The 24587-nt window shown below is 44.1% G+C and overlaps 7 protein-coding genes across 10 annotated transcripts in view; 5 read left to right on the top strand and 2 right to left on the bottom strand.

Annotated features, from left to right (window-relative positions):
• The first annotated feature begins 323 nt into the window (after positions 1-323).
• On the top strand, positions 324-896 carry LOC108129133 (U6 snRNA-associated Sm-like protein LSm5). Its single transcript, XM_017247074.3, has 3 exons — positions 324-484; positions 553-749; positions 805-896. Exons 1-3 carry the CDS (start codon positions 436-438, stop codon positions 832-834), a joined length of 276 nt encoding a protein of 91 aa, XP_017102563.1. The 5' UTR covers positions 324-435; the 3' UTR covers positions 835-896.
• A 1266-nt stretch (positions 897-2162) lies between these two features.
• On the top strand, positions 2163-8099 carry ssp6 (short spindle 6). Its single transcript, XM_017247068.3, has 3 exons — positions 2163-2970; positions 4745-5107; positions 5171-8099. Exons 1-3 carry the CDS (start codon positions 2683-2685, stop codon positions 7061-7063), a joined length of 2544 nt encoding a protein of 847 aa, XP_017102557.2. The 5' UTR covers positions 2163-2682; the 3' UTR covers positions 7064-8099.
• A 318-nt stretch (positions 8100-8417) lies between these two features.
• Positions 8418-17092, top strand: LOC108129138 (protein SCAI). 3 transcript variants are annotated; one of them, XM_017247086.3, is made up of 9 exons: positions 8418-9014; positions 12292-12441; positions 12504-12686; positions 12751-12969; positions 13035-13157; positions 13735-14195; positions 14256-14510; positions 14569-14772; positions 14835-17092. In XM_017247086.3, the coding sequence occupies exons 2-9, from the start codon at positions 12344-12346 to the stop codon at positions 15077-15079; spliced, it is 1788 nt and encodes a 595-aa protein (XP_017102575.1). In that variant the 5' UTR covers positions 8418-9014; positions 12292-12343; the 3' UTR covers positions 15080-17092. The 3 variants fall into 3 exon arrangements, with proteins under 3 accessions (XP_017102575.1, XP_017102576.1, XP_017102573.1); XM_017247087.3 differs by having other exon boundaries at positions 8419-9014; positions 12751-12981; positions 13750-14195; positions 14835-17091; XM_017247084.3 differs by having other exon boundaries at positions 8421-9014; positions 12751-12981; positions 14835-17090.
• A 13-nt stretch (positions 17093-17105) lies between these two features.
• On the bottom strand, positions 17106-18031 carry LOC108129140 (chymotrypsin-2). Its single transcript, XM_017247089.3, has 2 exons — positions 17796-18031; positions 17106-17734 (listed from the first exon to the last, which is right to left on the bottom strand). The coding sequence occupies exons 1-2, from the start codon at positions 18029-18031 to the stop codon at positions 17167-17169; spliced, it is 804 nt and encodes a 267-aa protein (XP_017102578.2). The 3' UTR covers positions 17106-17166.
• Positions 18032-18162: 131 nt separating this feature from the next.
• On the bottom strand, positions 18163-19694 carry LOC108129139 (galactose mutarotase). The gene has a single exon (XM_043211003.2). The coding sequence runs from the start codon at positions 19339-19341 to the stop codon at positions 18247-18249; it is 1095 nt and encodes a 364-aa protein (XP_043066938.1). The 5' UTR covers positions 19342-19694; the 3' UTR covers positions 18163-18246.
• Positions 19695-19773: 79 nt separating this feature from the next.
• On the top strand, positions 19774-21542 carry loj (logjam). 2 transcript variants are annotated; one of them, XM_070279620.1, is made up of 6 exons: positions 19774-19861; positions 19921-20156; positions 20509-20586; positions 20656-20919; positions 20988-21155; positions 21215-21542. In XM_070279620.1, the coding sequence occupies exons 2-6, from the start codon at positions 20010-20012 to the stop codon at positions 21269-21271; spliced, it is 714 nt and encodes a 237-aa protein (XP_070135721.1). In that variant the 5' UTR covers positions 19774-19861; positions 19921-20009; the 3' UTR covers positions 21272-21542. The 2 variants fall into 2 exon arrangements, with proteins under 2 accessions (XP_070135721.1, XP_017102579.2); XM_017247090.3 differs by having other exon boundaries at positions 19774-19865.
• A 1108-nt stretch (positions 21543-22650) lies between these two features.
• The window catches only part of Ets65A (DNA-binding protein D-ETS-3), a 34859-nt gene continuing 32922 nt past the window's right edge, over positions 22651-24587 (top strand). Inside the window, exon 1 of the mRNA XM_017247123.3 lies at positions 22651-23481. The gene's annotated coding sequence lies outside the window, so the exon portion shown is untranslated. The remainder of the gene's footprint in view (positions 23482-24587) is intronic.

The raw sequence follows: 24587 nt of genomic DNA, 5'->3' as shown, positions 1-24587 counted from the left end.
ATCTCAAAAGACCTTTTTTTGCGCTTTAAACTTTTTTGTTCAACATTTGGTTTCTTATATTGGTATATAAGAGGTATTTTTTTTATTGTACATATCAAAATTAATTGTAAAGTTTTTTTTATTATATTCAGAATAATAAGAGTTATACACGAGCTCAAACACAATCTATTCTTACTAAATTTAAAAACTTAAAACCTTAAATAAATTTAAATGGTCAAATTACGCATATTGTATCTAAATAACGGATAAAACTTCACAAATTGCTCCATTATTTAAACTAGCCATTTTCAAGCTATTATTGTTAATATCGCATCGCAGCCGGCGATGTTTTTGGTGTGACCATTGTTACCTTAGATCCGCATTGTTTACCGCAGCTCAGGTTTAAGACAAAATTATCTTTATTTTATAAAATAAAATAACACAAAGCTCGCAAAGATGACCGCTGTCCCGCCACCTGCAAATATTGCCACGCTCATGCCTCTGGGTGAGTATATGTTATTAATCTATAGAAACGCCATATTTCAAACAACCTCTGCCATTGCTGGCTTTCAGAATTGGTGGACAAATGCATTGGCTCCCGCATCCACATAATAATGAAGAATGACAAGGAGATGGTGGGTACCCTTTTGGGATTCGATGATTTCGTGAACATGCTCCTGGACGATGTGACGGAGTACGAAAATACGCCGGATGGGCGCCGCATCACCAAGCTCGACCAGATTCTGCTAAATGGCAATAACATAACAATGGTAAATGGATAAATTATTGTTTTTAAAGTAATATTAACCTATTTATTAATTTTAGTTGGTTCCAGGTGGCGAATTGGCGGAGTAGCAAAGTTCCATTTATTAAACAAAAATATATAATTACAATAATAACGCAAGAGTTTTAATACAGGTTGGAATTGTATTTTTGAGTAACATAGGCATGTAAAGATTTACAGAGAAATGTATGGCGGGGGATATGATTATGTTTAAAAAAAATACATAACAAGACTTAATACATACAAGACTTAACATAAAAATAGAAAAATCAAAGATTTAAAGATTACCATTGCCACTAAATATCTATAAACAAGTTTTTAAATAAACAAAAAAGGAAATCTAACTTCGGTCGGAGCCGTAGTTAAGATCGGGTGTATATCGCATATGAAATTTGGTAAGTCGTACTATTGCCAAAAATAGAATTCATAGAAATCTCAACTCTCAATTCAGGAGGTAATCCTGATCAAGAATATTTTTATTTTATACTACAAATTTTCCACAGTTTTGTCCAAAATTAGAACACCATCTGCGAGGATATATAAAAATATCTTAATAACGCACAAAATAATAATCAGTAACAGGCATGTAACGATTTACAGAGAAATGTAAGGAGGCGGATCTTATTAAAATTAAAAAAAAAAGAAATTTTAGACTCTAACTTAAAAAAAGAAAAAAACAAATCCTTTAAAAATTACTATTGAACACTAAATGTCTAAAAAAATTTCCTCTAAATATATGTTGTAAGTTGTACTGCCAAAAATAGAACGCAGAAATCCCAACTCTCTTTTTAAAAAAACACCAAAGTTATTGCCTATTCGATCAATCATTTATATGGAAGCTGTAGGATTAGTCGGCCAATTACGGCGAAAGACTAGAAACAGACACACTGATGGACAGACAGACACGCTTATATCAATTCAGGAGGTGGCCCTGATTAAAAATATATTTACTTATATTTTTTTACGGGGACTGCGCTGCACAATTTTGACTTAAATTATAATACACTATCCAAAGGTATATCAAAATGTAATTCAAATCAAAGACAGTTCTTCGAATATGTTTTGAAACATAATTTAATGTACCATGTAAGTATAGCGGAACATATTTGTTTTTAAAATTATAGTCAGTTTTGGTATTTTTTAAAAATTTATGTTAAGACTTACAGAGCTAACAGACCTGTTTGAATTGAATTTTGAACTTTGTAACGTGAATTCTTAACTAAAATAAAGGAATCTAAAATATTTTTTTTCAACAGCTTTGTGGGAAGTAAAAATATTATTGGTAATTGATTTTTATTCAATATTTAAGCCTTTGTGCAACTTTTAACAGCTATTTATGCTCTTCTGGACAGGTTAAATAGACGCATGCGCTCTGCCTTTCTGAGCACAGAGCCTCGACGGCTCTAACAGTCAACATGTGCCATAAATATTAACCGCTTTTCCCTGCTGGCCCTGTGTGTGGGTGCATTTCGCTCTCCGTGGTCCGCTCCACCGTTCTCCACATCCGTTCTGGACACTCAGTCGGCACCTTCGACGCTCAGTACGGCAGCGAGCTTTAGCGGAAGTGGAACAAACCGAGCGGAAACAGACTCACGCGACACAAAAAGAAAAAAATCGAGTCGTACCCCGCACGAATATGAAAAAAGTTTTGCATCAACAAATATAACACTGATAAAGGCAGCTCGGCATAGTAGTAAAGTTTATGAATGGCAATGACAAATCGTAATTACCAAGCACTCTTTGTGTGAACTTGGTTGGTATCGGTTGCCATTTTCAATCAGCGCGGCGGCTCTTCTCGGCTCCCCAGATTCAGTGGCAGTTGCAGGGTCTGTTTCGGTATCTGTATCTGTCGGTGTCGCATTTGATAGGAAGGAAAGACCCGGCTGTAATTATGACTGCGTGAAGAAATCAATACGAGGATGGCCAGTAAGCCCATGAGCAGCAGCTGCCAGAGCATTGCGACTGCTGCCAGCAGCGCGGCCACCACGGCGGCAGCGGTGTCCATCTCGGCATCGAATGCCACCTCGGTGGGGTCTCTCATAGCCGCCGCTTGCCAGCAGCAACAATCGCAATCCCAATCCCAGCAGCAGCACTATCACACGACCCATCAGCAGCCTTCCCATTATGTGAACGGCACCGGTAGCCTGGGACGCCTCAAGTTCCACAAGAGCCTCGATGCCAGCGACGAGGAGATCGAGTATGCGCAGGTATGTCAAGTCCAAGTGGCCGAGGCTCCAAGTGTCCAAGTCAATTGCAAGGGCCTCGAAATGAATTGGATTGTCCTCCACACTGAGTCACGATAATGCGACAGGGTCCTGCAGTGCTGGCTCAATTGAATTTGTCTTGCGGGTGCTGGGTGGTAGTAGGTGGTGGTGGGTGGTTCCTTTGTCGAGTGGGTGGCTTGGCGCGTTGGGGGTCGTTTTCCCCCGCCCCATTGGGCCTGTGCATTTGCGGCCCCCTGGCTGTTTAACCTCCGGCCGGTCGGGTCGTTATGCATAGTTTACGCTTCGCCAGGCAACCTCAACAGCCGCCAACAACCGCCGTCGTCGATCAAGTGTTAATAATTCAATGCCCCGGAAATAGTCGGATATATGTGTGTATCACATACACGCAGCTAGCAGATGGATCCATGAACAGGCATTGACTTTGGCCCGGGCAATTAGAAAAATTAACCAGTTGGCTTACTTTATGGGCTGGTGGAGGAACATTAACTATGATGTCAGAATATCCAAAAATGACTTTTATTGTGTGTGTGTTTTTTTTTTAAATAGTATAACAAAAAATATGGTTTAACTTGAAAACTTGTGTACGTTCTAATTGAATTAAAACTATTTTTTAGAATCTTGTAGAGCTATTTATTATACATTTTTATTTTTTTATACATTCTTTGTATGAAATAACATTGAACTATATACTCTGGTTTTTTTTAGTAGTCATGTTAGATATTTTTAGGGACTACTTCTTTATAAATATTGGAATAACTTTCCCAACCAAACAATATATTTTGTCCTTAAAGCTACTTTGCCTTGGTGATTTAAGAAGTTTCGATGTAAATTTTAAAACATTGCGCTTTCTTTGGGTTTCAATTTAATAAATGTTTCAAAACCTCATTTTATTCTAGTTTTTTTTGTTTTTTTATTTTATATATAATTTATTTTCCTTTTCTAATTTAAAATGCAAACTGTATTTTCCTACTGCCAGCCATAATGGCATACAATTAGCGCTTCCTTGCCAATGGCATCAGGGCCGGCGGGAGTCCAATTCCTAATCCTTTCAAGCCGGTTATTATGGTCCGCACAATGAAGCGTTAATGAAAGAGCCTCGCGGGCTATCCTTGCATTTGTAGTTTGTATCTAGTTATTTACTTTCTAGAACAGTCGTGGGAAGTGAAAATGGAATATACATACATATACATAACTTTTTATTTAAAAAATGTATTAGTTAATATTTTCTTTAAGCTCTTATTTTAGTTTCCTTTTATATATTTTTTTTAAATTTAGTACCATTTAAAAAGTAGAATATTTTTATTAAAAATTTTATTATTTAATTCTGCTTAGACGCATCCCTGCTTAGCTTGGGACTATCACTTTATGGGTACCACCTTTAGGACTATTATTTGTTCCGCACCTGTACGATTTTGTGTTTTGAGCAATTTGCGGGCTCTTTTTTTCGTTTTCCCTTCTGAATTCTTGTTGAGGGGGAGGAGGAGGAGGAGGCCAGTGAAAGTGTTGGCTGCTGGCTGGGGGCTTCATCCAGTATTCATGGAAATGCTTTCAATAAAAGCAGGAAGAGCGCCTAGGACGACGGAATGGGCATGGGCTTGGCAAACATAATTTTGATGATGGTTTTCAGCACCACACCTGCTGGCTATTTGATGTGCCACATTCCGCAGACGTGTAAATACCCGGAAGTGCTGGGCGATAGTTCAGCACACAAGCTTTTCACTTTCACCATAAGCCCATTCTTTTTTGTGTCCCGTAGCTATCTCGTTCGACCCATATCCTGGGGCGGTATAAATCGGAACGCTTTCTCGCCTCCAAGCCGGACGAGGATCGTAGGCGGCGCACCATTATTGTGGAAAAGAAAAACGATTCCTATGGATTCACCCTTCAGAGCTACGGTATCCACTATAAGCGGGACGAGGAGCTGGAGATGATTACATACGTGGACTACGTGGAGTACGGAGGTCCTGCCTACCGGGCAGGGATGCGCGAGGGCGATGTCATACTCTCCATCAATGGCAGCGACATGGAGAAGGCCGACCACAAAACCATTGTGGAGTTCATCAAGCAGTGCGACAGCAGAATGCGAATGGTCGTCCTCTTTGAGGATTGTGTCCGGAAGGTATGAAGACGTATTCTAATAACTTGAGCTTTTCTTAACGTTTTGTTTACCAATCCCTGCCAGGTGGACCTCCATATGCGTTACATCCAGCTGCAGAGCATGCTGCAGCAAAAGATGAACGAGCTGGAGAGGGTTCATCTTCGGGAGCGTGAGCTGTTGGAGGGTAAGTGGAAAACGCACAGTCTGCCGGCCCGGAAAAAGGCCAACGCTAATACCTCGCCCAGCGAGGGAGAGGGTGCTTCGCCCACGGAAGGCGGTGGCGAAGCGGGGTTCTATCGCCCGGCTCTGTCCACCGAGGATGTAGCCAACATTGCGGCGCGTCAGCAGGCAGCTGGAGGAGCTGGTATCATTCCACCTCCGGCTCAGTTCATGCTCACCTACCACTACTTGGATCCCACTTACCGCTACGTTCTTCGACCGACACACGGCAGTTCCGAGGACTATATCGACGGCTTGGGGCTCCAGCGCAGCAGCAGTGATCACCAGCAGGCTGGGCAGCGATTCATTCTCCAGCGCACAGAGTCGGTGGACACAAATACGAACACAATAACCCAACCAACGACTACGGCACCCACGCAATACCACAGTGCCACCGGGGGATCAGGCAAACCCCCAGCTCCACCGCCCCGCACCTGCGAGAAACACAAGCCGCCAGCCAAGCCTCCCAAAACCGAGAAGGAAAAGCACTGCCACGTCGGCCACTCGTGCAATCCTTGCCTGGGTCATTTTCGATGGAAGTCCGCTGGGAAGGCAGCCGTACCAGCACCCGACAATGTCAGTCTGGATGCATACGACCTAGCCAGCCCCTGCTGTGACACACATTGTGTGCCGACTAGAAGGCGTCATCGCCAGCACAAGGAGCACTCCCACAAGCACAAGCATAGGGAGAGGGAGCGGGAACGTGTAGAGGCAAAGGAGCAGAGGGTCCGACCCAAGTCCCAGTCCCATGCCTCGCCCAGTGCCAATGGAAGTGTGGGAAATACTGGATCCGGACATCACCACCATCACCATCACCACCATCACAGTCACGACCAGCAGGTGAAGCAGCAGCAACAGCAGCACCACTTGCAGGGTGTGCCCCATCACCACCACTATCCCCACCAGGTGCAGAATTCCTGTCAGGTGCAGTCCCAAGCGGGCAGTACTAGGTCTCGATACTTTGATTTGGCGTCTGGCTTGGCTAGTCACTGCAGCCTGCACTCCTGCACCTCAAGTGAGTTTGCTCCAGGGGACTCTGCCTCATACACGACTTCCATCAGCACCGACACCTTGTTCTGGGATCCCAAGAGCGAGACGGGTCAGTCCAGACAGCACTCCACAAAGTCCAGACAATCGTACGAGCAGCAAGTGCAGCCGCACCAGGGCCATCACCACCACCACCATCCTCAACAAGGCGAGTACCAACAGCGTTATCACGTAGCCGCCAGCCAAATGCAGCCATCTCAGATTTACCCCAACACCATCGCGTACGTCCAAAAGCCCAAGTCGTGGGACAACCTGGCCAACAAAACGGGCTACAATTACGGATACGGGTACCTGGACACGGTGGCTGTTCCTCCGGTGAAGATGCAGATTGCCCAGCAGCGCCACTCCATGCCACGGAGAAACCCCTACGGCCGATACTCTACTTATGGCGATGTGGAGAACTACGCTCCGCCGCCAACCGAGTTCGTGGGCGAGCTGACCACCACCACAACGACCACCATAACGGCCAAGTCGACGGAGGAGCTCCTAGCTGCCTGCGACTGTTTGACCCCCCAGCAACAGGCGGCCATTAAGGCGGCCCAGTACCAGCTCAGCCAGAACCAGAAACTGACCCACCAGAACTCCTGCCAGATGGGCTACTACTCGCACCTGCCACCGCCCACTGCCGACGTGGGCACCTCCACCAGCAGCCAGCAGGTGCACGGCCATGCAGGAGACGTCCAGACAGTTTCTGAGGCCACACGGTTGTAGGTGACCCTCGTCTAGGCGGAAAAGGAGCCCAGAAATATGGGGCAGAGATAAACAGGAACCGTCTAAAGAAAATAAGAGTGCATTTTGAGTTGAAGATCAATGGGGAACAGTTCGATTAGAATGATTATACAACCAAATGATTAAAAGATCGAGCTATAATTTTTATTGGCCAATTGCAAGTCATCATTTAGACTGAATATTAAAGGATTATTTGCACAACTCTTTTTTTCAGATCTTCATTAATGAACACTGATCCATTCTTCTCTAAATCAATGCACTTACTATTAATTCCGTTCGCTTCTCGAAAACCATACATCGAAATAACTAAAAATGGTAACCAAAGCCAAATTTTAAAACCAAGAAGATTGAATCAATATGTAGCTAAAATATTCCAATGTATAATCAGTTAGTTTCAAATTCATAAGATGTAGTTAAAAGGAAAAATATTTAAGAGACAATACACAGAAGAAAGAGTTAAAGCGCAGAGTAGATTATTCAGAATTTATTTCGAATTTATGATAAGGGTAGGCTATTGGTTTGAAGCAAACTTTATATCTTATAGATATGAAACTAACTGCATATGTACATAGGCATGAGATATGACCAGGACGCATTGACTTTATGATTTTTGGACTTATTAAAGACTGAAAAGCCATGCGCGTATTCCAAATGAGAGAAAGATCTGGGATCTTTTAATGATAGATAGAGGATTATATATGTATACATGTAAGGGATTACGCCATATAGTATGGTCACCTATCATTCAACTAGCTATTGTTTTAAAAGCATGTATACACTACAATATATATAATCATATACAAAAATACACATAAATTAATACATTTATTGTATACTGTATCCAAACAATGTAATTTATTTCACTGTGATAGTGAAAAGGCAGGCACTTAAAACCGCAACAATTTTAGTAGCAATTTTATCATGCAACAAACCAAATATAATTTAGCGCTTATATGTAATGCGAAAGTAAATGTTACTGTATTTTATGTATTGAAATAAAACTCAAAAAATGTGTTCATGTAGTGTGGCTCATAGTAAAATCTAAATTCTTAAAGCTTTTAAAGAGGTTGATCATTTTTTGATTGGATGAAGCATACATATTTTTGTTTGTTTTGTTAAATATTATTTCTATGTTTTATTTAAATTTTTGATGGAACTAGTAGTACGCGAATATTTTCTTCAGTGCAGCATGCGTAAAAGTTATCCAGCTGATCCAACGTAATTGGGCGCCATCTAGCGGTAGAGTTGTTAATTTTTCCACCCTCGCCGGTCAGCTGTTCATCCCCTGCGATTTTGCAACTGTCATCGACGCTCCCTGGCGGCCATCGCCGGTACTATCCATCTGTCATAGTGGCAAAAAAATCAATACCAACCCCCAACCCTCCTCGTTAAAAATGTAAATGCGAAAAAATTCAATACTGTGCAGCCAAACGCGACGGTCGCAGCGTTCTCCACTCTAAATCGCTATCCCCGCTTTTTTCCCCAGCACTCAATGCTCGAAATCCGGATTCGTTTGAATCAAGGCCCCGAAAATCGGTTAAGAATCCACGACGGTGTGTGATTTGCAGCCAAATATACGAGTGGCCAACTTGCAAACCGGCAAAAAAAAAAGAAAGCCAAATCGGTGAGTGAAAAGTGAAATAGTGAAGAGTTGAAAGTGTCGATTCGTGTTGCGGAAGAAAGGCTAAGGATAAAGGGCCTAGGCATATCCGGCAAACATATGTCAAGTGCAGGGCGCCAGGAATAAAGCTAAGACGGCGGCGTCGACGTTCACTGAGGCAGTGGCAGAGGCAGCGGCAGCAGCGACAAAGGATAGCCCGACAAAGGAAAACAACAGCTAGCAGAGGCTGCGACTGCGACCGAGGGCGCTGTTTCCTTATCTGCTTCTGTTGTTGTTGTTGGTGGCGGCGGCAGCAGATACAACAATGATAAGGTAAGTGAACGAGATTCTCTGAATTATTTTAAAAATATATTAATTTTTAATACCGTTGTGATATCTCAAAAATCTTGTATCTATTTGGTTGATAAAGTAAAAAGTATCTTAAAGTGCGCCGTCGAAACTTTTGCCTGCTTTGGGGCGAGATCTATTTCGATAAATAGAAATGGCCAATTAAATGTGAAATGTAAATGGCCCCCGAGGCCGACTAGTCGACTCTTCGACTGAGCAGTTCACAGAAAGTGTCCCCGGGCCAGAGGAGAAAAGTTCTGCTCTGGTCACTCGCATCCGGCTTGTTGGTCCTGACAAAGTTTTTTGTTCGGCTTGTGATGTCTGCTCCGAGATATGAGAACTGTAACTTTCGAGCCGACTGCCTCTCCGGCCGTCCATATCATTGGGGCAAAGTTGGCCCACTCAAGTAGTTGGTTTTTATGCGGACGAGTGTGCCACCGATGCCTTTTTGTGTTGCAACTTCGCTGCCATTAATTATGAAGGCTGAACTGTGCCAAAGTTTTGCGGACCTGCCCCGCGCCCTCTGATCTGCTCAATTGTTAACCCGAATTCATAAGTCCTAATGACTGCGCCGGTAGAAAGGGTGGGGAAGGGGCAGGTTCGCTGCGGATGAGGACGTTGCATGAACGACAACATCGTTATCAGCGCTGGCAGCGTCAAAATGCCATTAAATGTGTAGCCTACAATGACTTTGAAGGATTACACACCCCACCAACTAGGATTCCCTCCCCATCCAGACTGGTGGCTCACACACTCCCCCCAGGAGAAGGCAGAAAAGAACCGGAAAAGTGTGCAGCTTTGTAGGAAAGAAACGGGGGGAGGAGAAAGTGTTGTTGCACGGAAAGAAATTAAATAATTTTAAATCTCGTGTGAGTGACGGGGCCCTATAATTATCCTTGATTTATGCCCAACTGTTTAGAAGTATTAAAGCCCACATGTCATACGTCATTCATTGTCCTTTTCGCTGCAGTTTTGCAAGCAGGAGTGCTTGGCGGGCATTGAAACAGGAACCACCCACACACATGCAGTCGCACGCACTGGCAGTCGGGGGGGAGTGGGCTGCCTCCCCCAAAGGCGTCACTCCCACGCCAAAGTGCGTTGCACACTCCACTTCTCGCTTTTTTTGCACGCTTTGTTTGGCTGGGATTGGGATTCTCCCAACAGTTGTACTCGCTCTCGCCACTGAGCGCAAAAAGGGAAAACTTGCCACGTTAACAACTAACTGACGTCGGCACAGGCGACAAAAATGTCAAGAGCTACTCCATCTGTAAGTCTCCATCTGTTAAACTTAATCTTAATGCGTATTAAACTCAAGCTAAAAACTTGACAAACATCATGGAGTAAGATCGTAGTTTCTTTAAAAGTTTCAAACTAAATTTGAAATATTTGTCACCGTCCCCACATCCTGATAATGTCCTGCACCGACTGTGAATGCGAATGTGTGTCTGTGCTGGCGGGGAGGGGCGTCTGGGAGGGTGTTAATGAGCAACATCGCAGTGGCAACGACTCTGCTTAGTATTTGTGTTTTTTCATTTCCGGCTTCTACATGTTGACATGCTGATGATGTTGGTTAACTTCTGCCGAGGATGATGATGAAGTCAGCAGGAGTGGTATGGGAGACAGCAGCAGCAGCAGCCAGTCTGTCATTCAGTGGGCGGGTGAGTGAGTGGGTGGAGGGGCAAGTTGGTTAGTCAGCTCTGTTCCGCACTGTTTTGTTTTCGTTTCTGTTTTGTCCTGTCTCGCTACTCCACTCTCCACTTGTTTGCCAACGCTGCGTATGCGTAATTTCCATGTTATGTAATTTTAACGCACTAAATGGAAGCTTAATTTAATTAGGCCGCCATAAATGTATCCTCCTAGTAATTGGCAAGGCCCCTGACTGCTTCAGATGACTCATATCCATGTATTGCTAATGTGGCTCATAGAATTAACTGAAAATAGAATCCAATCTCTTAGATAAAAGACTCTAAGGAGAAAAAGTTGGAAACTCCTTTTATTTGTTTCGTGTTTATCAATTCTTCCACAGTTCCTGAAACTGGCCAATGGTGCGTATGCTTAATATTAGCAGGAAGTTGGTTTCAAGCTCCTAATGGAGGCCTAATTGGATTGGTGCGTCATAAATGTATCCTTCCCGCAGCATGTGCCCCAACTGACTTGTTGAGGTGACGCATATTTGACGCAGCTTCAAAAAAAGGAAAGGGAACTTTATTTACCCATCCATTTCGGCATCCCTATCTCCACTTCTGGCAACTGGCTGCTGGAGGCTGGCTGATGGGAGATGGGAGCTGGCTGATGAGCTCATATTGAAACTTTTTGTTCTCTGTGGGGCGACCTAGTTCTGGCCAAAGCCAAATCAATGTGGCCGCTGTGGCGCCATTTGCACTGCCGACCCTTTTGTGCATTTACCCTCTTTTCCGCTCAAAATTTTCCTGGTTTTCCCTCCATTCGACTCGGTATCTCGGCCCTGTGAGCGTGCCACATTTTTCCTTTTTCTGGGCAAACAATTTGGACTGGTCGCCTGGTCGGGCGTTATTAATTGAGCTTTTGATGCATAGCCAGAGTAACGATTGTCTCATCCCATTTCATCTCTCATCCATCTGTCCGTGGGCACTTAAAAGACTCCGTAATTGTTTTTACCAAATTGAAATTTTAATTGAATACCAGTTCGACCTCGTACTGAAATCGGACACGGAATCGGCACAGGGACACCAGCAGTTATGGCTAACAATCGCTACCATTGTTGTCTATATTCCGGCTTAGAAAACGAGTTCCAAAACCAAACCAAACGGCAGCTGGATCAAAAATGCAGGCTATGCGCTGGATTTCGGGAGCATAAAAATTAAAAATTTAATATGCATTCGTGGTAGGCAAAAAAGCCGCATAGGCATTTCAGTTTATTGTAAGCAGAGCCCCGGCATCAGCAGCCGGCCCATTGACATCGTCATCGGCATTATCCACATTATCCGCATCAACAATGGCTCAACGAGCTGCTGAATGAATCTCAAGTGGGCAGCCGGCTCCTCCCCCTCGTTTAGACCAGATACGTGCACCGATAGACACTTAAAATACATACCCCGCAGATGGATGGATGGCTAGATAAAGATCGGAAAACTGCCTGATTCATACGTTTTATTTGCGGCGTAATTTATGGGCAAATCACTCTACTCTGTTTATTTAATATGCCAAGGGTGTGTCAACCAGTTTTTGAAAAGTTCGCCTGCAAAGTCCCTCTCTGTTGACGTAGTACCTCTTTCCATTGCAGCAGAACCGATTCGCAGACATAACACATTGCGGTGGAGGTTGAGAAGAACGGCATGGTGAAAATGGAATCCACGGAAGAACAGGATCGAAAGCTAGTTTTGGAGTTTTGCCATTTGCTGGAGAAGTCCAAGCAGCTCTTCAACGGGCTCAGGTGGGTTTCTTGAACATCTCATATCTGAGCTCTGTGCTAATTTTGTTATATATTTTCATTAGGGATCTGCCGCAATATGGCCATCGGCAGTGGCAAGCCTACTTCGGTCGCACCTTCGATGTCTACACCAAGTTGTGGAAGTTTCAGCAGCAACATCGCATGGTCCTCGACTCAAAGTACGGCCTGAAGCGCTGGCAGATCGGTGAAATAGCAAGCAAAATTGGTCAGCTCTATTACCACTATTAGTGAGTATAAAACAAGCAACTAACAAGTAACTTTAAGATAATCTTGACTTTTATTAAACAACAGCTTAAGAACCAGTGAAACCAACTACCTGAACGAAGCGTATCAGTTCTATGCGGCGATTAGGGGTCGGGCCTACTACTCGCGAGCGGCCAAGGAGGACCGGCCCGACCTGATGGTGAAAAAGCTGCGCTACTATGCCCGCTTCATAGTCGTCTGCCTGCTGCTCAAGAAGATGAAGCTGGTGCGGGAGCTGGTCACAGAGCTGGAGAAACAGATTCAGGAGTACACCAACACGTAACTATGAATATTCAGCTCTCCGTCCTTCAGTACATCATATGCCATTGCAGATACGAGCCGGAGGATCACCTGGAGTGGTCGCTGGTGCTGGAGGAGATCAAGGGCTTCATCAAGGCGGAGGCGGCGGTGGCCGTTCTGCACGCCGACTCCAATCCCATCATCCTGTCGCACAGGTGAGTCGTTGGCACAGCCTTAGCCCGTAGCCGCGTTTTCTGCCCGTGCTTTCGTCGGCGAGAAGGAGTTTGGACAGCTTGTGGGGTGGGCAGGTGTATGGCCCTAAACTGAATATTATGTGTCCAAATATATATATATTTTCCGTGGGTAGCGCCCTGTTCTGTTTGCGTAGGTATACAAGTTTTGCTTCAGTTTCGTTGCTTCGATTTTGTTCATTTGTTGTGCTTATCACAGAAGACTTGAAACACCAGAAAACACTCACTGTTCTCATTTTGTCACGCACTTTTTCCATGATCTTTGTCCCCAATCCTCACCAACCCAATCACATCTACTGGAAAGAGTAACTGTTGAGGATTCAAGAGCCATTCTAGAATTTATCAATTAAGTTATTCTACCAAATCACACACAAAAACACCACAAAGTTATCATTTCATTATCATTTGAACCCCACCTCCCGTACACACACCCGTACCCTTGTCACCTCATCTGTGCGCCACATTCTCAATTCTTCTGTGAAAGCACGGGCCCCGCCAACCGCCGGAGGACGAGTGTGACTACTCCGACTGATGTGTTCAGTGGTTCCGGTTCTAGGTTGTCGCCGCTGACGACGCCGCCCTGCGAGCGGTCGCCGCACATGACCCTCAGCCTGCAGGAGATCCTGATCGTGGGCTCCGCCTGCGAGCAGGCCAAGTTCTCTGAACTGACCATGGACATGTTCCGGATGCTGCAGACGCTGGAGCGCGAGCCGACGGAGTCGGCAACCAATCCGCTGAGCATGTCGCACGGTCTCCACGGCCACGATGCCAGTCCGGCGGCCAGCCGGATACCGCCGTATGGGGTACCGGGCTCCAAGGGTTACATGGAAAACGGTCGCCACTTCCGAGACAATCCCCACAAGTATCTGTTGTATAAGCCCTCGATTAGCCAGCTGCTGGTCTTCCTGGCCAGCGGCTTTAAGGAACTACCGCTGGGCGGAGCCCTGCTGCTTTACATGTCGGCCGATGGCTGCTTCTCCACCACCAAACATCCTGAGGATTGTGAGTACATCTTTGTCTATTGATCCTTATTGTGAACAATCAGTAATGATAACTTTTCAGATGGTTACGAGCTGGGTGGCCTGGCCACCAGTGTGAAGCGGGACAGCGTGGACGGCGGCGGGCTGTCGTGTCGGGGGAAGTCCTACAAGGAAAACCACTGCCTGTATCCCGGTGATCTGTATCCCTTCACACGCCGGCCCATGTTCATAATCATCGACTCGGACAACTCGTTTGTCTTTCAGCACATACCGCGCTATTTTGGCCAGCCCCTGGTGATTCTTATGTCGCCACAGGATGTGCCACCCGCATTCCAAGGTAGGATCCACTTTTCGCTTTCTCAAATGGAGAATTTTACCTTTAGTTTCCATTGTAGCTGATGTCCAGCATCATGGCTCGCTGTTTACATTGTTCCTGCACTCCCCGCTCACCGCCCTCTGCTACATCTGCAACGTCGGAGACGTGCCCATCCACCACTGGGAACGCTGCCAGACCTATGTGGATCGGTTCATCACGGAGGCCTCCCGCCTGGTGACACGCTGTCGCATCGATGAAATCGAGCAGGGCATAGGATTTATAGGTGAGGCTTCAGTAGCATCTCACCACAGGCCCTCAGTATTAATGGTTTCTTGGAATTTGCAGACTCCTCCTACGTGCAGTTCTTCGGCGACGACTTCCTTCGCACCCTGATCCTGCGCTTCGTTTTCTGTGATGTGGTCCTGCGGCTGCACCGCGGATTCCGGGGCCGGCACATGCGACCCCGATGCGAGCCTCAGCTACCGGCGAACGAGCTCCTGGAGCACCCGTCGCTCTCCCACATCGTCTTTCAGCTGGCCTCGGCCCTGGATGTGCGCGGCCACTTTTCGGAGGGACCGGAGTGCGACTGATGACCTTTTGTGGTCGTTGTGTTGCTCCTGGCCGTGGTGGTTTGCCTGCGAGAGCAACTGCTCCAGGTCTTCAGTGCGTGCTGGTTCGAGCGGCAGTTCTCCGGGTGGTGGACGCCTTCGCTGTACAGTAGTTTCCCGCTTGGCTGGAACTGGGCCTGAGGTCGAGATCGGTATCGGTATCGGGATCGGTTGTCGGTTGTCCATGGGTTTCCTTTCCTTAGCAGTCTCCCAGCTGCTGGCGTAATTCATTTTAATAACGTAACGTAATTGCATAATAATACGGATATAAATATATAAATACGAGTATAAAATTTAATCAAGTAGCTAGTTTTCTTATATAGTGCGTCGCGCAATGGAAATGGTCCAATGTTAGTTGCTTAGCATATACATAATTAATGATAACGTAATTTATGATATAGATACGTGAGATTAATGATATTCAACCGATATCGCAGCAGCAACAAAAGCAACAACAAAAACAACAACAGAAAACCACAGACATGTCAAAAGGAACCTAACAAACGATAACTGCCAAAAGGAGATGAAAAACAAAAGATTTAAGAATATTAAACAAGCAAAGTTGTAATCAAATTTTTTGCATCGGGTCTAGGATCGCCTGATCGGTAAAACATATTGTAACTTTGTCATACGCAGCGAAAACATTTTAGCTTTTATACAACCGATATTGAGAGAAACCTAATTGAATGTGAATTACGAACACGACACACTATATAAGAAAGGGAAAAATGCGTTTTTAGGCATTGTACGCGGCGCTCATAACAAATTTAAATTTCGAAACCAGAATATTATTGTACGTATGTAATATTGCATATATGTATGTATTATGATTACAACATGACTGAAAGTTACTGTTTCAACAATGAAAAAAATAAGAAAAAAACAAAAAAATTAAAAATACAAAAAGAGAAAGCAACGTTTAGAAAAAGTAATAAAAATAATAACTTATACATAAAGCTCTAGTTAAGTGAAAACATGGAAAATATACAAAATATATTTTGCGTATGTTAAAATAAAATAAAAATCCCAACCAATATTTTATACGAAATTGAATCATTTTTCCAAAAAGCCGCAAAATTTCTTTCCGGTTTTCGGTTCAAACTGTGAATTGGAACAGATCACCGTAATAATAACAAGTATGATAATATATACATAGTTACAAGACACACGAACTCTATGGATTTATAGGCAAATTATAAAGGCAATATTGAAAGTTACAAAATTATATATAAAAAATAAAGCATATATATTTCAATACGAAAATAAACTAGTTGAACGCATAGTAAATTACTTGATCATTTTTTACCAGCCAGAGCCGCAATGAGAATCAGGCGAAATCTAACAAGAGACAGCAGAACAACTTAACAATTACTTTACAAATATTATTTACTACGGATAATATGTGCATTTTTATATATTTATCAAAAGATATCGAACAAATTTTACGCTAGTTACGAACAAGTTTTTCTAAAGTCTTCAGCAGCCGTATTGAAAAGAAACTACGAAACTTATTTATTCAGCCGAGTTCTTAATAACTTATTCGCTTTGTTAACTTACAATTGTATAGCTTCTCCACAATTTCGTTTACAATTTTTGTACATATAGGACAAAAACCCAATGAATCGTTGAAGGAACCAAGGTTTATCACTCTCACCCACTGCATTATTTCGAATTAGGTTTTGTACATTCTGAGAACTGCATTTACGAGATAGCGACAACCAATAAAGTAAATATATTTAAACGAAAATCGCAAGAAACATTGCAAATAATCAGCAACATTAACCACACACTCACACGTAAACAAAGCCCACAAACAGAACATCTATGCATTATCATAAACTAATTGTTTAACGACATGCAACACCGTCAAAGTCACAAATAACATAACAACGGATAAATAATACATAAAACATGATAAGAAAATTTAGCAAAGCCACAAAATATGAAAGCGGAATCGAGAACGGAAATGTATGGGAGTTTGTACGAAGTAATAAGAATAAAGCACACGTTTGAAAAGAACTGTCCACTTTAATTGTTTCGTTTGAGATTCACAGGCATCGTATGGTATTTTATTTGAGACCTCCAGTGTTAGAATTTATCCACCTGAGAAAGGCTGAAACCCGCATGGATATGTCAGGCACCTTCCGCTTGCACTCCGGGTCGAGGCCATGCGACACGATCCCCACCAGCGTCTTGGAGCCATCGGCCAGGACCATTGGGCTGCCCGAGTCCCCTTGACATGGCATCCCCTGCTGGGTATCAACACAAACAAACGTCCACGACACGACCTTTTTCTTTTTTCCCTTGAGCGCCTTGTTCCACTGTGATTGGCACTGCTTGTTGGAGACAACGTCCGTACGGAGGTATTGAAGCGATTCGCTTGCCGTTTGATTGTCGGTCAGGCCCCAGCCGGAAATAAAAACAGAACGGCCGGTATAGGTCCTGTATGAACTGGGCAGCTTAACCGGCTGCACCTTGCTGCTGAATGTGAGGTTCTTGGGCAGCCTGATGAGGCCTAGATCATTAAAGACTGTTTTCCGGTTGAAATTCTTGTGCACGATGATGTCGCTTCCATTAACCAAGATGTCGTCGCCACCGGGAGCTTCGAGGCTGCCCACTTGGACTCGAACCTGCGTGCTGCCAGAAAAATAAAGTTTATTGTATGTTTTTATATATTTAATATTCCGACACTACTTACAGATTAGCATCGGGATCCTGAAGGCAATGGGCGGCTGTCAGAATCCAGCGGTTGCTAAGAATGGCTCCTCCGCACAGACTGGGGTTGTTGGGGAAGCCAGCGAAGTAACAGAGAAGCCCAGCCTCGTAGGGAAACTGCTCTTCAACGGCATAGGTGCCATTCATAATGCGGAGGGATCCCAAATCTTGGGCGAAGCCCAGTGTAATCGGAACAAACAAAAAAAACTGAAGGATCATTTCAACTGATTTAGGGCTGGCACTCTCCAACCGCTTTTATACAACCCACTTTCGATGTGCTCGCCATATAGATTACCCAACTTTTATGGACACGACGTGTGGTTTGTCCTAATCGAACGTTTTGCATAATCTGCGTGCTTTTGGTTTATTGGTTATTATCTCTAGTCGGATACATGAAACTCTCGTATATATGGGTAAGCTAGGGAGTCTAGAATTCAGTTGAAGACGCCAAACTTGTAGATGACTTCGTGGCTGTAGCGCTCGCCCGGCCGCAGGATGGTTGTGGGGAAGTTGCTGTGGTTCACCGAATCCGGAAACTTCTGAGTCTCCAGGCAGAAGGCTCCGTGTTTTCCGTAGGAGGCTCCATCCTTACCAGAAATTGGCGCTTCTCCATTCTCCACGTCCGGCATGAAGTTGGAGGTATAGAACTGTACTCCAGGCTGATTGCTGACCACCTCCAGCCAACGGCCACTGGGTGGATGGGAAGCCCTGGCCACCATGGCCAGTGGTTGCGGAGGACTAAAAGTCACGCAGAAGTTGTCATCGTACCCTCGAGCGGGCTGCAGAGCCTTGAGACGTTCTCCCAGGTTTCCCGCAACACGGAGATCGTAGGAAGTGCCATCCACTGGTGTTATCTTTCCAGTGGGTATGGAATCCTGATCGGTTTCAGTGATACCGTATGCGTTTATTTCTATGGCGTGCTCGTAAAGACCACTGGCTCCAGTTTTGTGCCCTGCCAGGTTGAAGTAGGAGTGATTGGTGAGATTCACGGGCGTGACTTTGTCGGTTTCTGCAGTCATCAGGACATGAAGGCAGTTATCCTCGCTCAGGGTGAAGCTGGCGGTGGCTGTTACCTTGCCGGGATAGCCCTCATGGCCGTCTGGGTTGGTGTGCGATAGGGTGACGCCATCGCGTCGCACATCCACAACCTCCCAGTGGGCCTTGTCGAATCCCACAAAGCCGCCATGAAGCTGGAACTTGTTGTTCCTGTTCTTGGACACCTCTATCCACTTTGCATCCAGCTGAAATCTTCCGTTGGCAATGCGATTGCACACCCGTCCAATAGTGGCTCCGAAATAGGGATTCTTATCGCTCTGATACCCGGCCAGATCATCAAATCCCAGAGTCACGTCATCTACTTTTCCGCTCGAGTCCATTGTCTTAATGCTGGTTATAGTAGCTCCGCGGGTTATTAACTGGACAGACATTCCGTAGCCATTAGTCAGGGTGAATCGCTTGATGTCTTCCGTGGCCTTGGTAAATGGGTTCACCGCTCCGGTGGCGAAAACATCCTCCTTGACGTTGACCATGTTTGATGTTGGTGCAGCTGTGGAATGAATCGAAAGGCAGTTGCACTGCCGTTTTTATCTGACCTACTCCTCGGCGTAGAGGTTAATCAGCACTTGATGTCGCATCTGTGTTGGTAGCCCACACGTTCAATTATCGCAAAAAGCCGCAAACAATAACACAAGCATATGTAAATTGTGTTATCACAAGGCGGCCGAGAAGGAGAGTGCTTCGATAAGAGAAAAGATTAGCACGGGAACACTCTTAAAAGTAAGTGGAGGTTTTATCAGCAAAACAGATTGAATAAATTAAGTCTGGTATTTGTTTACATTTTATTACTCTAAATTGCGGCTCCAGTGCCGTAGTATCTTTTATTAGAAGGGGTCTTAGTTGATAGCAAGAGTGTTGCACAGTGCCCGACAGCAGTGCTGAAAAATGCGCGAGCTCAAAATACCGGAAAATACCGCGCAGCTGGCTACAGCAGTTTTCGAGCCGGGTTGGCAGCGCAACAGGTTGATTGTTTATTTTAATTCGGTTTATTTGGCTGGTAAATATTTATTCATTTCGCAAATAGAAATCTAACCGGCTTTAATCGCTCACAGCTGACAGAAAAGGCATTTGAAAACGCTGCTTGACGCCCTTGAAGACACCCCATCCCTTCCTCAATAACTCCGACGACTAAAATCCCAAAATGCAATTGACGTGGCAGAGAGAGCAGATAAATCTACTATTCCCGATCGCACTGATTTGTTGTTGTCTGCTAATCGACGTAGCCACGGCGCATGAAGCTCAACAGCCATGGTATGAAAATCTGCCCGCGGTCGCTATGGACTACAAGGTGGGTTCCATTCTCAATTTCTTCCGTCTCTCACATCCTAGTTATTGGATGTTTTGAGTGGTTTCAACCTGTAGAGGAGTAACCACAATGGTTAAATGGTTGTGGGAAACAAAAGAAAACGTTTCTGACCCCGTTTACTATAAATATGTTTGGTCATAAGAGGTTCAGTCTGCCTTCAATTCTTTTTTTATGCAATTGCATTGAAGGCAGTTCGAATTTCAAACACTGCAGCTGTAAAAGAACCTCACATATTCTCCATGGGAACCATTCCTTCGATTGACTAAAAGCTTGTGCAACTTTAGATGTGTGGGAATAAAACGCTGAAATATAATTAAAACATTCACCTTTTCAGGTTCACATTGATGCCGGCAAAGAGGACTGCTACCATCAGTATGTGCAAGCAGGTGCTACCTTCTACGTGTCTTTTAGTGTAAGTTGAACCGGTTAGGATTAACAGAAATTTTCCAAGTTTATTGATCCAATACTTTTAATTTTCCAGGTGGTGCGAGGCGGTGATGGAATGGCAGGCTTCGCGGTCCGCAACCCTGCCGGTGAGGTGGTGAAGCCCTACCAGTGGCAAGCTACTGCAGACTACACGGACCAGGTATCTCCTGGCGGCTACTACTCCGTGTGCATCGACAACCAGTTCTCCCGTTTCGCCGGAAAGCTGGTCAATATCTACATCACGGTGGTTAAATATGACGCCTGGGATAAGTACGCCAAGGAGATTGAGCAGCTGCAACTGAACATGCAAAATTTCACTGTAAGCCAAACTGGTTTAGCGGCACACCCAAAAGCAAAGACTTCAAAACATTTGCTCTAATTTTTTAGGCCACTATTGGTACTGTGGAGCGCAACATCAACGATATGATGGGCTACCAGGCGCACAGCCGACATCGCGAGTCCCGCGACTATGCGTTGCTCTTGGACAACAACGCTTACATCCAGACCTTTTCGATTAGCCAAATCGTGGTCATATTGATCACGTGTTCGGTTCAGGTATGTACAACCGTTCACTCTCAAACATTTCCTAATTTCTAAATTGGCTTTTCTTTAAGGTTTTCTTTGTGCGCAAACTGTTTGAAGTCAAGTCAAACTCGAAGAGCCGTATTTAAGACTGCCAAGTTACTTTTCAATGACTCCAGACCTTCCCTTCTATACCATCCACATTTCCAAGACATTCATTCTACCGGCTGAAAAATGTTTTACGTTTTTGTAATTAGTTTTACCACTGGCTACACAGAACAATTGCGAATAAGCTGACTTTCATCGTATATGAGACACTACTTATGTCATGCGAGTTATAGACAACAAAACTTTTTGTGATAAGTGTACATTTGTGTGTTTTGTTCAATTAAAAGATTAAAATATTTTGTATATTTAAAATTTTGTTTTGGTTGTTGTCCTGGTAATTGATGATGCTCTTTGGGGGTGTGTTTCCTAGCTAAGGATTGAAAGCCCAGTAAGCTTTTGAAAGCTTTTACATGCAGTTATCTCTTAAACAAATTTTTAAAACTTAGAATTCCAAAATTCATTGTTTGTAAAAATTTGAAACCATATTTTAACAATACTTTTTTGAAAAACTCATTGGTAGGTGGTATTTATAATTTAGATGGAAATATTTTTAAAGTTTTTTTGGGAAATATTTGATATCTTTAATTTGAGCTCATTAGTTGAGTCTTGAAATTGAAGGTATTTCCCTTCATGTTGCTGGCGAATTAATCACCTTCGGCTTATCGCAAATTATCCTGCCCCATCCAGGACCTTTAATCACGTCGCCAGGCCCTCCGCTTATCTGAAAGTCATTTAATACAAGCGCAATACATGTGTGCGAGCAGCTGGCATGTTAATTATATCCTTTTTGGCAGGCACATCTCGAAATCGGGGGGGCCTTTTGTGGCCACTTATGCTCGAAATTAAAATGTTATTATGCTAGCTTATCTGCGGGCCTTAAAGCGCCCGCAAAACTAGGGTCCTAATGGCCTCACACACACACTGAGATACGCACACCAACGCACGCTCTTTAACTGTTTTAAACGCCATTGTTAAAATATTGCTCATACGCACTTCCGCCCAAAATGGGGTCTTCTCTCTTCGGCAGCACTAATGATGCCCGCCTGCTGCCCAAGAACGTGGAGAAGCGCCGCAGCGCCAAAGGACCAGCCGAAGCATCAGAAATAGCATCTGCAGTAGAATATTTTGGGGGCGGAGCCAAGCTGGCAGCAGCAGCGGTAGCAGCAGAAGCTGACTATATAGAAGAGGTGGCAGTAGCAGCAGCAGCAGCCGATGACAGCGGCAGATAAAAGGGCCCTTGAGTGGGGAACGGGGCTGGGGTTGCGGAGAGCGCGCTTGCGCAGTGGCCACCGCAGGAACGGACGACGGGGTGACATCCTGGCAGCTATCCCCCCAGCCAGCCACATCCACTGATTGTGGGAGGAGTGTGTCGCCATCTTTGAGCGCGCTGAACTGGTGCCTGGACGGGATGATCTGGCCGCCACATTAACTTGGAGTGCGCGCTACCAAGTGCAACACGTCGCGGACGACATAATATCGGTACTTTGCGGTCTAGATTCGTCGGTCACACGTCGCCAATATCCCGTATCCCATATCCCTTAGACCAGGAAGAGCCAACCTTTCTTGGCCAGGACAAAAAGGAAAACAAACGCAGCAAAAAGAGTGAAGTAAACAAGGAGCAGAGGCCAAAGAGGAGGCCCAGTGGAAAACTTGGACACATACGTGCACGCCTAGCTTGTTGCTGGCTGTGGGCGTGGCAGAAAAACGAGGCGGACAACAAACATACCAATACACCCATACAATAGTAACAATTCACATGTGTCCTACCAGTGTGTCCCGGAAATTTTTGTGCGGAAATTATAGAAATTTCGCTTTTTGATTTCATTTTCGTTCCGCTTTCGTTGGCCTCCCACCCTGCACTCCTGCAGTCCTTCAGCGCTGCCTCTTCGTCCCGTTATTGTGCACCTGAGGAAATGCCCAAGGAGCCCACCTTGGCTGCCGTCGGTGTCCAGTTGGACTCGTCCTTGCACTGACAAATTTCCTTGCATATCCGTTCGAGAACTGAACGAAGGCTTGCGAAACCGTTATTTGCGTGGCGCGTCGCTGTCGCGTTCACTTGTCGCATATCCGTCGCCATTTTGACAATAATTTCATTTCCGGTGTGCAATTTGTACGCACTTGAGTTGAGTGATTAACTGCACCCGGCGAAGGCAATAGTGAAGTGTTTTCTATTCCAAGTTCTCCAGCGGTAGTTCGAAGAGGAGTAGAATTTTCGGATAAGCTCACTTACAAGAACAAGCACAATCCTGAGGTAAGTTTTGGTTGGTTGTTTCAGCGACGGAACTTTCTATTTTAGTATTTTTAGAAAAATACTCTCTTTTTTTAACATTAATGCAATAATTGCAATCAATTGCATCAGTATAATATAAAAGCAATAACTATAACCAAATAAATTTCTCCCAAGAACTCCGAACTTTTAAATACTCTTGATTAGGATCACTTCCCAAATTGAGATATGCGTGTCTGCCTACGTGTCCTTCTGTCTTTTTCCTTCTACATAAACTAGAATCACACTTTTTCCTTCACACGCAGTGTGTACATACATACATAGGTTGGTACGGAAGGAAGCGTGGAATATATCCTATAACTGCTATATAACTCAACGGTCGGAAATGCTTAGTGTGTGTTTGAAGATAGAAGGTTTCCGGATTCCTTCAGATCCTTCTGTTCAACTTTTTCTAGATTCTATTTCTAGTCAATTTATCTGTTCAAAGGATAGTCCGACAATTTCCTATACATTCCATATAACTGAACGATCGGAAATATAACAAAATTACATGGGTTTTTAAAAAGGATCGGCTGACTATATTCGATATTTACAATATACTAGGCCCTGTAAGCTTTATGAGTTTCATTATAAAAATCCCAAAATAATAATTATTCTCTGAGCAACAAAAATAAAAATCAAAAATAATCATTATTATTAATAGACGAAAATATTGCCTAAATACCTATAAAAAATGCAATAAAATGTTTTCGAACGATATGCTTTTCTTATATCAATAAGAACTTGAAATTCTTCCATAGAAAAATATGGTCTTATGATTTACAGAAGCTTCATATTCTATTTCCCAATTTTAATTGGTACGGAGGGTTGACAGTTAATAAATCGTGGTACTAAATGGTACCTGTATATGTGTGTTTGAGCAGATATGCTATCAAAAAATCGAAAAAAGTTAATAAATAGCCCGCTTTAATGAATTAAGTAATATTTTTTAGCAACAAAAAATATAAATAAAAAAATGATTATTCATGATGTCGGGTCAGGGAGCAGCACAGCGGTTTAATGTTAATGTTTAAATAATGTTTAGTGTAATGTTTATTTATTAGGCTTAGGTATGTACAAATAGCTCAGTT

The sequence above is a fragment of the Drosophila bipectinata genome, chromosome 3L (assembly GCF_030179905.1).
Source record: "Drosophila bipectinata strain 14024-0381.07 chromosome 3L, DbipHiC1v2, whole genome shotgun sequence".
Taxonomy (NCBI): Eukaryota; Metazoa; Arthropoda; class Insecta; order Diptera; family Drosophilidae; genus Drosophila; species Drosophila bipectinata.
Note: the sequence above shows the minus strand (reverse complement) of the source record. Positions and strands in the feature narration are given on the sequence as shown.

What these genes read in the sequence shown, in the direction of transcription:
- LOC108129138 (XM_017247084.3), top strand. Translation starts at nt 12,344, where the DNA reads ATGGTGAAAATGGAATCCACGGAAGAACAGGATCGAAAGCTAGTTTTG. An exon ending in CCCATCATCCTGTCGCACAG is followed by an intron (nt 13,158 to 13,734) that starts GTGAGTCGTTGG and finishes TGATGTGTTCAG; the next exon opens with TGGTTCCGGTTCTAGGTTGT. An exon ending in GCAGGGCATAGGATTTATAG is followed by an intron (nt 14,773 to 14,834) that starts GTGAGGCTTCAG and finishes TGGAATTTGCAG; the next exon opens with ACTCCTCCTACGTGCAGTTC.
- LOC108129133 (XM_017247074.3), top strand. Translation starts at nt 436, where the DNA reads ATGACCGCTGTCCCGCCACCTGCAAATATTGCCACGCTCATGCCTCTG. An exon ending in TGCCACGCTCATGCCTCTGG is followed by an intron (nt 485 to 552) that starts GTGAGTATATGT and finishes GCTGGCTTTCAG; the next exon opens with AATTGGTGGACAAATGCATT. An exon ending in ATGGCAATAACATAACAATG is followed by an intron (nt 750 to 804) that starts GTAAATGGATAA and finishes TATTAATTTTAG; the next exon opens with TTGGTTCCAGGTGGCGAATT.
- ssp6 (XM_017247068.3), top strand. Translation starts at nt 2,683, where the DNA reads ATGGCCAGTAAGCCCATGAGCAGCAGCTGCCAGAGCATTGCGACTGCT. An exon ending in AGGAGATCGAGTATGCGCAG is followed by an intron (nt 2,971 to 4,744) that starts GTATGTCAAGTC and finishes TGTGTCCCGTAG; the next exon opens with CTATCTCGTTCGACCCATAT. An exon ending in TTGAGGATTGTGTCCGGAAG is followed by an intron (nt 5,108 to 5,170) that starts GTATGAAGACGT and finishes AATCCCTGCCAG; the next exon opens with GTGGACCTCCATATGCGTTA.
- loj (XM_070279620.1), top strand. Translation starts at nt 20,010, where the DNA reads ATGCAATTGACGTGGCAGAGAGAGCAGATAAATCTACTATTCCCGATC. An exon ending in CCTTCTACGTGTCTTTTAGT is followed by an intron (nt 20,587 to 20,655) that starts GTAAGTTGAACC and finishes TTAATTTTCCAG; the next exon opens with GTGGTGCGAGGCGGTGATGG. An exon ending in TGATCACGTGTTCGGTTCAG is followed by an intron (nt 21,156 to 21,214) that starts GTATGTACAACC and finishes CTTTTCTTTAAG; the next exon opens with GTTTTCTTTGTGCGCAAACT.
- LOC108129139 (XM_043211003.2), bottom strand. Translation starts at nt 19,341, where the DNA reads ATGGTCAACGTCAAGGAGGATGTTTTCGCCACCGGAGCGGTGAACCCA.
- LOC108129140 (XM_017247089.3), bottom strand. Translation starts at nt 18,031, where the DNA reads ATGATCCTTCAGTTTTTTTTGTTTGTTCCGATTACACTGGGCTTCGCC. An exon ending in CAGGATCCCGATGCTAATCT is followed by an intron (nt 17,735 to 17,795) that starts GTAAGTAGTGTC and finishes TTTTTCTGGCAG; the next exon opens with CACGCAGGTTCGAGTCCAAG.